The sequence below is a fragment of the Centrocercus urophasianus genome, unplaced genomic scaffold (assembly GCF_019232065.1).
Source record: "Centrocercus urophasianus isolate 14NV4802_14NV808 unplaced genomic scaffold, USGS_Curo_1.0 seq_73, whole genome shotgun sequence".
Classification (NCBI taxonomy): Eukaryota; Metazoa; Chordata; class Aves; order Galliformes; family Phasianidae; genus Centrocercus; species Centrocercus urophasianus.
In genome coordinates, this window is record NW_024885344.1 from 6,998,854 (window position 1) to 7,010,873 (window position 12,020).

The following is a 12,020-nucleotide window of genomic DNA, read 5'->3' on the forward strand; positions in this document are numbered from 1 at the left end:
GGTCTTCTCAAACACATCACTTACTAAAAGGCTTGCAGACAGCAATCGATATTTGGGCCTACGATACCCAAGATCTTTAAAATACAACATTTTTTTTCCCCACAGAAGAATGCCGTTTGTGTTGTATTTGGAAACTTCTAGAAAGTATGATCCCAATGTTTTCTCCTGTTCTTTTTTACAGGCCTGGGAAGCTTGATTCATTACTGAAGATCCTGTATATATTGACAGAAGATAGAGGAAAAAACCAAATCCATAGAAGCAACTGAAAGATATCCCATAACACAGATTGCTCAGAACACCGTGTGCTGTCAGAAAAACATTCAGTACAAAGAGATCTGATCACTGAAAGTTCATTTTAAAGTGATGACTTAAAATGCAAAAAAACAACAAAACATCCAACGCTATGCACGCTACCATTCATTCTTAGCACCCTGTCCCTCAGAGATCACAATGTCCTTAATAGCTTTTCCCAGAATGTAAAATTTATCCTGTAGTGAAGGAGGAAAACCTCAGAAAACAAAGCCTGTCATCATAAATTATAACATAAATCATATACACTCTGTGGAAATATACAGTGGATAAATTCTGTTTCAAACGCAAACCTGAATGCTCTGATATCTTACGAGGCTTAAATACCCAGAACACTAAACATCTATGCATACAACATATCAGTTATTATAAAAAACTAAATTTTCCCCTCCCCAGCTCAAGGTAGCTGCCAAAAAACTGCAAATGGGCTGTGCTGCCGTGATGCTCCAGCACCCCTCTCTGCAGCCGTCCTGTCTGAGCTGAGCTGCCATGAGGAGTCCTGGAGCCCTGTAGCATGATTTTTTTCCCTTAGCTTTCCTGCAGAAGGAACCTCCCCATCTTTTGCCCTGGCACTCAGTCCCATGGCTGCAGCCTGCTGGCTGTAAGTTGTGAAAAGAGACAGCTTAGGGGTAGTGTATGCGCCTGAAACCCGAGCTCGCTCCTAAGTGTCATTATTCATCCAAGCAGCTTTTCCTTCCCCAGCCCTGGCGAACTCTCCTGCCTAAATCCTCAAGTGCTTCGAGGGCTGGAGAGCTGCCAGCCGCCAGCTGCACAAGATCTTAAAGAAACCTGGGCCGATTTTTCTAAATTAAGAGAGTAAATTTAAAAAAAAAAAAAAGAAAAGCAAATTGAGCACACATAAAAATAGAAGGGGAAAGTCCTCTGTCTCATTTCCCCTTGTTGCATCTTTTACTTTCATCCCTCGTAAGAAAGAAGTCTTAAGGGAAAAAACAATATTAAAATTCAAGCTGAAGTTTAAAAGATTTCAGAAACAAATCTTGTGACATCGGGGAACAAAGCAGAAGGGACAGCTCTCCCTGCCTGAAGCCTTCTCTCTGGAAATCCAGCACAGCTCAGTGGGGAACACTGCAGAACTGTGGAGCAAGACAGGCTTTGCTTTCTTGGTACCAGTGCTCCACTCTGAAACCATGCAGAGAATAGGGAATTCGTTTTTCCCCGTAGATGGGAAACTGCTCACTTCTTGTAAGCTGCAAAGTAAAATTACAGCGTGCGCCCCACTCCTGGGAATTACAGCCCTACTTACATCAGATATAAGTTGGAAAAGAGCAGAGAAGAAAAAAGAACAGGGCAAAGAGATCAGACCCTGCAGCCTTCTCAGCTTTCCTTCCTTAGCAGCATTTTGTTGAAAATAATGCAAGAGGGTACCTGAGCTTGTCTGCAATGAAGATCACCCTTCTTTCCAGGAGCAGGGAGGCGAAGACCCTGCTCAGGTGCCGCACGCTGAGGGATGAAAACAAGGACTCAAAATCAACGTGCTCGAGCCTGGAGTCAAGAGGCCGCCGCAGCTCAATGACCTTTTGGAGAGAGAAAGACCACAGGTCAGTCAGCTCTCACCATCCGCTGGTGCTGTGGGAGCAGGACCTTGACAGGTATGCAAGCAGCTAACAAGCATTACTGGCTGTGCTGGCAAACACCACTTGATGTTCAGCCCTCGAACACAAACTTTCCAAAGGCTTCCCACAGACTGTTCTTCCAGAGGATGCTGAGGACCATCCAGAGTCCACCTCAATGTGCACAGCGTGGTACCAACCACAAGTATGCCCTACTGGGCTGAGGACAGGGAGCTCTTCATAAGGAGGAAAACCAGTTTGTGTCCAGCTAGGAATGGTTTCCAGGCTTTCTCTCACTCTGGCAGCAGTTGCACAGAGCCTTTACCATTTTCACTCTTACTTTTACAGATGCTTTTTATTTCTGGATGTCTGACCTACTGACTATAAACTTCTATACCATTACAGAAAAGAGTAACCCATAAGCCTTTTCGTTTGTTCACAACTACTTCAATAATTTCTGTCACAGGACCTTGGCCCTTCATACTCTTTGTCTTACAGACAGATATTCCTAAGTTGCTCTTGAAAACCCCCAAAGCCAAATACCTTACAAACCCCATAATAAAATCTCTAATTCTATATAACCCTGACCAACACCAAGCCTCTAGCTGATCTATCTCAGTGGCAAAACACACCCAGGTGCTTGTTGTTCTACCCTCTTCATGCTCTCAGAACAACAGGTCACCTCCCACTCTATAGGAAACTTCTCAGATACTGTTTATTAACACCTGTCCCCCTATGTTCTTTGTTTTGTGTATAAAGCAAACCATTCTCTGGAGCTTTGTATTTTCTAAACCACTTAGCAATTGGAACTACATTTCTGGGGCTTTCTCCTAGTGTTTACATTTGTTTTGAAAGCAATACTCTAAATAAATCTCCCCTGATGCTGGAGAGTAGGAAAATCACTCTCCTTCATTAATCATTCTTTCACTTTCTTTCACAACACAGGAATCCATCTTGATAACATCATTGTTACTTCTGCTTATTTTATGAGCCCCTACAGCACAAGCTCCTTTTCTGAAGTACTATTGTTCATTCTTACTTGCACATTGTATCAGACTACTGATTTCTTCTTCAGAGCATTTTGCTCCATATTTGTATCCATATTGAATTTCAGACCTAATCTCCCATTAAGCACAGTCGTTTTGAGTTTTAATCCCTAACTCTCCAAAGTGCCTGCACCCCATCTCCGTGCTGTCATCTACCAGTTGTAGAAACGTGGGCTTATGCCATCAGCAAGATAACTCACGAGCAGTATGGATCCTAGAAATGAAACAGCTGAAATGTTCTCAGACTGTCAAGCACACAACTGGGAATTTACTCCTCAATTGCAGGTTTTTAACCAGCTATGCATGTGCTCTGCAGTAATTTAATTTAGTCTGCCCTATTCTGTTTGGCTGACAAGAATATCAACACGTCCTGCTATGCTGAAGCCTTCCTACATTTCTTTAAAAAGCATTCCACATTCTCCTATCTAGAGCAGGTACTTCAGAGATGGAAACAATGTGAGTTTAACACCACTCTCTTCACAAATCCGAAGTGACTACTTCTCCCTACTTCATGATCCTCTACACACATATAAGCTGAGTATGCATTTTGTTCCTACATACTTTCAGCAGTCAAAGTTAGGTTGTCCCTGTTAGATTTCCATGTACCCTTCTCACTTTTGAATACAGATACGAGGCTTACCCTTCTCTGCTCTACCGGGACTTGCTGTTCTCGGAGCTTGCAAAACTGCTGCTTTTGCAACACAGTAAAAAACACATCACTGCAGTTGTTTTTCACAGAGCCATACCCTGAGCATCCTCAGCTCCCAATTACTCTAAAACAACTAAGCTGTCTTTAGCTAACTCCCTCCTATTCTGTCCTGCACCACCAACCTTTCATTATTATTAACAGCATTAACTATGTGATTGTAAATAATCTTCCTGGGCCCATCACCACAAGAAAGACATTGAGGCCCTGCAGCGTGTCCAGAGAAGGGCAACAGAGCTGTGAGGAGTGTGGAACACAAGTCTGATGGAGAGTGGCTGAGGGAACTGGGGTTGTTCAGTCTGGAGAAGAGGAGGCTCAGGGGAGACCTTATTGCTCTCTACAGTGACCTGAAAGGAGGTTGTGGTGAGCTGGGGGTCAGCCTCTTCTTCCACATAACAGTGACAGGGTGAGAGGGAATGGCCTCAGTATGCACCAGAGGACGTTCAGGTTGGATATCAGGAAACATTTCTTCTCAAAAAGACTGGTGCTGCAGTGGCACAGGCTGCTCAGAGAAGTGGTGCAGTCACCATCCTGGAGGTGTTCCAGAACTGTGTGGATGTGGCACTGAGGGACGTGGGCAGTGGGCATGGGGGAATGGCTGGTGGTTGGACTGGGTGATCTTAGTGGTCTTTTCCAACCTTAATGTATTCCTTCTGAAGACTGAAGCATAAAAAACCACATAGAATATGACAGTATGTCTTCACTTGCCAAACATTAAAGGCTTTCTCATATTAAGAAGGAGAAATGAATCCAGAATTAGCATTCAGTATTTCTCCATTTCTCTCGTCCTTCCACTGTATTCACAGATCCTCTCTTATTTGCCTGTGTTTCAAAGGAAATTAGATTCCTAGTAGTCATGCTCCCACTTGGTTCCTTCCGTTTGCAATAACTTCTGAATTCCCAGCTGGCCAGTTTCCCATTTCAGTGAGCAGGGGTCCCAAAGACAACTAAATTCTGCACGTCTGTAGAAAAAAAGCCGCCTACAGAGGGGAGTTGCATGCATACAGCACAGCATCCCTGCTGAGAAAGAGGGGCAGTGCAGAGCACAGCCTGTACACATCCTGCTTTGCAATAGTTTCCCTGTGCATGGCACTTATACACTGACAGGATAGATGGCATGGAAACTGCTTCATGCACACAGAAGAACAACTGTGAGGAAGCAAGTTTCACTAATTTCCCTGTTTGCAGATACCCATCTTTTCTTTTATGTCCTCTGCAGGCCACAACTCATTTTAGCCTTTGTTTATTTCTATTTTGATCCTTGTGTGGTTTAATGTTCTTTACATTAGATTTTAGCGACAAGTATACTTATATTGCTAGATAAACTAGAGCCAGCTGTTTTTGTTTGCTTAAGGAGACTGCTGACACTCTGTACTGGGAATGTTACCCCTTAGACAGACAGACCCCTTCATCAACTAGCTCTCTTTCCTGTTGCTCGTATTTAGGGCCTAACAGGAAGCATGGCCAAGATCACATTCAGTTAGCTACCTCCATCTGCCCACAGTCCTTCAATGCAATCCCTCAGATCTCTAAACTCTTTAAAACCCTTCCCTTAACAACATCACGTTGTGGGAGATACAAAATGTACCCTCATCTCCATGCTGTGAAAACGCTGTTTTCAAAGGCTGTAGCATCGCCCTTGTGTGATTTCAGATACTTTTTACTGGAACTTCCTATTCTGTCCTACACCAATAGTGATTCTGCATTAAGGATCACAGAATGGCTTAGGTCAGAAAGGACCTTAAAGATCATCTAGTTCAGTGCCCCTGCTATGGACAGGGTTGCCAAGGATGCTGGAGCACATGCTATTGATCAAGAAATTAAGCATATGGGGAGTCTTGAGCAGACCCAAATGTATACACTTTGCAGCATGGAATCTGCCAGTCTGTGCCACTTGGCCTCAGGACCAATGCCTTGCTTCATTTTACCACATTGCTGATGTGTCCACACCTTCAGTTTTACCACGATTTCCTTTTCTATTCTGAAACCATTGGAAAACTCTCCATGTCACCCTCTCCAGTCTGCAGTCTTACTCCTTCGTTTCCTCCCACGCAGCTGCCAGACAATCCGCCATTCAAGAGCATCTCTGGTCCCAACTTTCAGCCGCCATTTGTTGGCCCAACTCTCCTTCCCTTTAGGCTGGTGTTTTTACCTCTGTTCCTGAGCCTGGCAAGAAGTTCTTGACTGTAATTGTCCGGCCCAAAGCTGGGAAAGGTGCCTCCATGACGCTCCTCATGAGAGGCTGCACCAAGGCTGGAGAGATGCCTCGTCTCTTCTCGACCTCATCCAAGATCTGGAATCAAACCAAGAAACCTCAAAAAAAACCCCATGTAAAATAGGAAGAGGGCAACAGTGGAATGGAGTGCAGCAGAAATTTACATTATATTCTTAGCCCAACACTGACACAGAGCCTCAACTCAACTAAGGAAGAAGGTAACATGGGATTGAAAGCCTTTTGTCTTCCTCAGCAAGAGAAATCCAACTCCAGCAAGGTCAATGGAAGGCTCACAACGCCCAAACTTCCTATGACCTTCAGAGTCAGGACTCCAGGAAGTTAAGTGCTCATGTTCTGGTTGCTGTGCTGAACAAACAAGGCAACAGCTGACAAATTATTTTTCCTTTAAACTGCATTGAACTTAATTGTATTTAACAGGTTCTGAAATTAGCATGCAGTTGCCTTGCCAACACCATTTTTAGTGTTTCTCCAGCCATCAGCTTCCCTGATTTCCATTCTTTTGGCATGGACGTCATTTTTGGGTCCTTCTTGCCCTACTGCAAAAATTCCCCACTCACCTTAGAAAAGAGATTGAAGCATCCAAGGCGACTCACAATGCAGTAAACTTCTGGGAGGCGCTTCCCTTTCCCACTGGGCTTTCAAGACAAACACAAATACACACACACAGAAAACGAGAAGAAAACATCAGAGTCGTAGCTACTGCAGAGACAGAGCACCTGGTCTCTTAGTTCTGCAGCTCACTGACTGGCTCAGAAACCAGTACATGTTTGACAGAGTGCTGCAGATGACAATATCTTAAGTCTGGCTCTAAACACTGGCAGTCTATAAATTATAAACAGGGGAGAAATGGGCACATCCATGGTATGATCCAGACCTACCTAAGTGACCAAGACAGGGTAAGTTGCTCCACAGGGACAACTCTGAGCTTGCAGGACCAGTACTGTTCTAGACAACTGTTCACTAGCTATCTAAACCTAAGGGAGAGAAACTCTGTCTTCAGTTTAGTGGTAAAAAAAAAAAACAGTCTATGATCATAGTGTTAAGCATTGGTGCAAGGAAAGGACAAAAGTACTACATCTGGAGCGTAGAATGACATTTAGTGAGAGACCTTGGCACTGAGAAGAGCAGAACAGAACGAAGTTGTTCTGCTGCCGCCCTTTCTACACTAAAGAGAAGGGCAGCAGCTTTCTACTTTCCACAACAGGTGACAGTGGTATCAGCTCCACAGAAGGTTGCATCTGTTCTGCTAGATGAAAAAGAAGAGATAATTACCAGCAGCCTCCTACAGTATCCAAAACGCCTGCTTCCATCTTCCCCGGTCAGGACAAATGAGAATGTCTCACTGCAGAAAGAGAAACCAGAATAAGAAGGTACTCGTCACCCACACAGAAACTCTCTGACATAGAGATGAATTCATTCAACCCACAATCTTTTTGCATTTCCAATACGCCCTCTCAGGGCTCTGCCAAACCTTCTACCACAACGGCTCTCACATTTAATTAGCTCAATACATAAATCCATTTCTCATGAGTCAGGATACAAAGTACAGTACTTTTACCTGGCAAACTGATGGATGGGGGCCCAGTCCTTTGCATCAGGAAAGCAAAACTGGGGAATAGCTTTCAACTGATCTTCTGCCTCGCGCATGAATTTGAATGAGCGCTCAAGCTAGTTGAGAACAGAGAGAAGGAATGTTTCCAATTAGTCATGTGGGGATGGAATGACTTTAAATATTTTTCCTGTGACAAATGAAGAGGTGATGACAGAGGCTAAGCTTCTGCCTGGAAGATATTAAAATTTCTGTGATTCTGGCTCACCTAATCTTTAGATATCTTAAAGTAACTCTGTACCCTCAATTCCACCAAGTTCTGTGTCTGCAGCACCTGCCCCTGCTCAACTGTGACTTCAATCTGGGACACGTGTTCCAGCAAGGGACCAGATACATGAAGTCTAGGGAAACTCTGGGTACATCATCTTTACAAACATGCTGTCACACCGGCTCTCTGTTTCTCTTATTTCTCATTCCGTATTTTCAGCTAGACTACTGGCAAAATATGTGCCTTCCCTTTAAGAACAGATCATCTCCCAAGCATCATTCTTCCTTAAAGAAAAAAATAAAATGAGGAGAAAGTAATAGCTCCATAAAAGTCATAGCCAAAAGCAGCAAAAGATCTGACTCAGCAGCTCTTTCAACAGCATGTTGAATGTCATGACAATCCTCAAGAGGCTACTGCAGCCCCTCTACCTTCCATGTTACAGTGCCACAGCAGAGGGGTTACTAATTCAACATGTGGCCAACAGAAATGCTGTGGTTCTCCAGCTGTGCGGTGCACCATGCACTCTGAGACACGCTACCCAGAGCTTCCTGACAGGCACCACACCTTCAGAGGGAACTGCTGGGTAACCTCAGGGACGTAGGCAGCTCCAGCCTGCTTCTTGTGCAGTGACACCACGACGAAGTACTCAAACAGCTGCCTCTCTTGATACTCAATCAAGTCCCGTTCCAAGGTTTGATACCGCGGCGTTTGCTTCAGGCGAGATTTCACGTGGACAAGGCGCTGGCTGTGAGCTACGACAATGAAGAGTAGAGACTGTCATTTTGTCTAGTGCTTTGCACAGAGCACCAACAGTACTCTGCAGACTTAAAACTGCCTCTATTGTGGCAGTAGTGCCTCACTGCGTTTATTTTGTTAGTGGCTGAGCAAGAGGAGGGAACCTTGTGGAAGTCCCTATGAATACTGGCAGGGATGGGGACAAGATCTTGTTAGTACCATTGCATAGAAGATCTCTGGCAGCAGAAGTATTTCACAGACCGTTTTACAGCTGAAGACAACCCAAACTGAGATCTACATAGGAAACAGTGTAACAGGAATACCTGGGCACTCCTCCTCACAGTTATGCATGCACTGTCTGAAGGCAACAGTCAGATGGCTCAGAAAGCCCTGGAGACATTCAAGGCCAGGCTGGATGTGGCTCTGGGCAGCCTAGTCTGGTGGTTGGTGACCTTGCACATAGCAGGGGGGTTGAAACTAGATGATCTTTAAGGTCCTTTTCAAGCCAGGCCATTCTATGATTCTATGATACGACTCTACGAAAACTGTGGGTAGCAACCTCCACAGTACTTGGATGAGGCTACGGCTATGGCTCCACTGGCTCAGCAATGCTTGGGACTCCCAGGTTTGGTAACATGGGCTGGGCTGCAAGCCAACAGAAAAAACAAGGGAAGTGCAAATGAAAAGGGCTGGCTCATCTCTGCCTGATCTCTCAGGGCCGCATTTCTACAAGTTCTCCCAAGACAATGGGAAAACAAGAGAAACAGCCAAGCAAGCTGTAACTGCAACACATCTGAGCTGTGGGACAATAAACATTCCAGCATAGAAAGTAATGAAAAGCTGCCTGCTGAGAAGAGACCAGATGAGATTCCCTAAGACCATCCCCCTGCTTCATTTTACAGTTGTATCCAAATTAAATCTCCGTGAGTCTCCTTTAGTCCTACTACAAAAGAAAGAAAGAACTAACTACAACCAGAGGCTCCAGCACATTCTCACACATGTGCTTTTTGCTAATGTGGGTGGTAAAGCAACATTTTTTACAGAAACAACGACCATAGGGATACTGCAGAAACTCCACATACACAGCACATCTGCTTGGGAGAGAGTATATATTCAGTCCAGACTCCTGACCTTTTGTCTGGTAAAGCTGTGCCGCTCATGGACTATTCCAGACAATACAACTCAAAGCAATCTTGAGGTGCCTCTTAAATCAGAGAGTGACACAGTCCCTGGACAGTTACAGCACGGAAAGATGGCTCCGACTCCTTTCTCTCATCAGCTGTTAGGTGATTTGCTTTAAGGCTGTAACTCTTCAAAAGCTTTCAGAAATGGTCTCTCTTTTACCAGGGACTTCAAAACAAGCACTGCCACAGCAATGCTGAGTGCTTCTGAAAAGCTCACTTAGGCTCTGCATTGTTTATATTCTGTGCAACCTACTAAAGATACGGGGATTGTACTGCTGACATCGTGGCAGAGCTTGTCTTTAAATGTTTTTCCTTCCCAAGGGTCGGTACTTATGGCTCTGATGTGCAGTCTCACAACCGCTGCCTGATGATTTACTGGGTCTCAGCTGACATACAGGGACTTAGTAAGCAGTGGTAAGTGGCTGGTGTGTTTGGTCTGTTAAGCACAGCCTACAAATTTGAAAAGAAAGGAGTGGTGATCACAGCCAAATCCAACCCTCTCGGACTGAGGTTTCTGTTCTAACAAACTCAAAGAGGGAAAGGATGAGCTCTCCTAAGCAAAGACACTACAGCTGACATGGAGTGAGAACTGCTGCTTATCCCCCTTTTCAGATTAAGAACTGATCTGTTACCTCAATTAGGTGTGTGTGTAAATCAGGAAACTTTGGATCCTGAATGAAATTCAGTTTTGCATTCCAACTCCATCAAGATTTTTAATTTGCTTCATAAATTCCCAAGAGAATGTAATGCTACCAGCACGTTACAAGGCTAATTATAGTGCAAGAAGATTCAAAAGCATTATGGAGATCAGTATACAATATACAAGCTCTACTGCAGCAAAACAAGGAATGCAGCACTTAACCCCAATTTAGCCGATGCAGAAGAGTTTACTTATAGCAATAAATCACATAGTGCAATTCCACTTTCCTAGCTAGCCAGTCAGGCCAGCGGGTTTTCTCCCTTAACCAATTTGCAGTGGGGCTACTGAACCCCCTGTCCCACTGCCATACTGCCTCTGTCAGCTTGTTCACACGTTGGTGCCTGTGCACTTAGAAAAACCTCATTTTATTTTCACAGCATATAAACCATCTGCTATGATAGTGCAAAGAGCTTTGAAGCAAATTGGAACAGACATTTATTCTGGACTTCCACAGCCCTTTACTCTTGTGTTTTCTCCTGCAGTTTTCAGATCTTTGTTTTCTTACTGTGTTCTGAGTAGAAAGAAGCTCTTTCTCCAAAGCTGGAACACAGAGGAAAGACCCAAGAATGCAGAGGAGAGCTTATCAGGAGGCATTTGTTCTCTTCACACATTTGCCTTACCTTTCAGCTTCTCTTCGGTATCACTGTCTGATTCACTATTTTCATCTGTAACTAGGAAATAAGAAAGGGGAAGACAAAGTAAGTGAAGCCTATTTATAACAGTGCATTTCCTATCACTGACACGAGAAAGCTGGATCTAACAACCTCAGGGGGAAGACAGCACAAATCTCAAGTGCCTCTAACTTTTCAGGGGCACACATACACATGTTTAACTCACCGCCTTCAGTATTTTCCCATTCATTCATCTGGGGAACCAAAAAAAAAAGCAACAAAATCCATTTTGCACAGCCATTAGAGTTACATAAAGAATAAAATGCCAGAACAGTCTTTCCATCCATGTTCATACAAGCATGACACAAGGGCAAAACACTGATTAATATGCAGTAGCATGTGGGATAAACGGTAGAAATAAACAAAAAAACCAACAATTGCCAGAATGAATGAGACTCAAGGCCTATATTGTCCTACAGCCTGTTTGTGCCGGTGCTTCAGAGAAGAGTATAAAAAAATGGGAAGACCAGTCTGGGATGCTTCCCTTGAAGTTCACCTAAACACACACACTCATCCACTTTATAAATAGGACAGGATAAGCAGTAACAAGTAATTGTGGGAAAGAAACACAGTTGTAAGCCACCTTTTACTAGAAATTACAGTGTTAAAAAAAAAAAAAAACTGTGCTGGAACGATATAATTTATAGTTTTGCAGAGATTAGATGTTTAAAAGTAATTGCTTTGGAGTACCTGAACAATTGTGGTGAGCTACTGATTGACAATGAGAGGCTGAAAATCTCAGTCTTGAGATAATGGAGATGGTTCTACGGTCCAGAATCTAGAAACCGTGATTCCCAACTGAGTCTATTTACTTACTGGAATGTTGAAAAAAGCAGAACTGCTTCAAAATCCACTATCTTCTATTGCACAGTTCATAAAAGTGACACATTCCCACAAAATATTTTGATCTCAACAAATCAAGACTCTTTGGACAGAAAATCCTTCTCCAAAGCTTATTGCCAGTTTCAGAAATAAATAGCAAAAAGTGGAAACATTTCTGGTATGACCTAGGAGGTTATCACATAAAGCCATGAAAAAAAAATGA

General features: G+C 43.7%; 1 protein-coding gene across 3 annotated transcripts in view; it reads right to left on the reverse strand.

Annotated features, from left to right (window-relative positions):
• Window positions 1–12,020, reverse strand: part of DENND2A (DENN domain containing 2A) — a 55,847-nt gene that overhangs the window by 13,212 nt on the left and 30,615 nt on the right. For 2 of the 3 annotated variants that reach the window (XM_042837772.1, XM_042837774.1), the window contains exons 8-14: window positions 10,925–10,975; window positions 8,250–8,437; window positions 7,427–7,536; window positions 7,141–7,210; window positions 6,426–6,503; window positions 5,785–5,925; window positions 1,696–1,844 (exon numbers count right to left, since the gene is read on the reverse strand). In XM_042837772.1, coding sequence (XP_042693706.1) covers window positions 1,696–1,844; window positions 5,785–5,925; window positions 6,426–6,503; window positions 7,141–7,210; window positions 7,427–7,536; window positions 8,250–8,437; window positions 10,925–10,975 — 787 coding nt within the window. The remainder of the gene's footprint in view (window positions 1–1,695; window positions 1,845–5,784; window positions 5,926–6,425; window positions 6,504–7,140; window positions 7,211–7,426; window positions 7,537–8,249; window positions 8,438–10,924; window positions 10,976–12,020) is intronic. The other variant, XM_042837773.1, reaches the window with a different exon arrangement.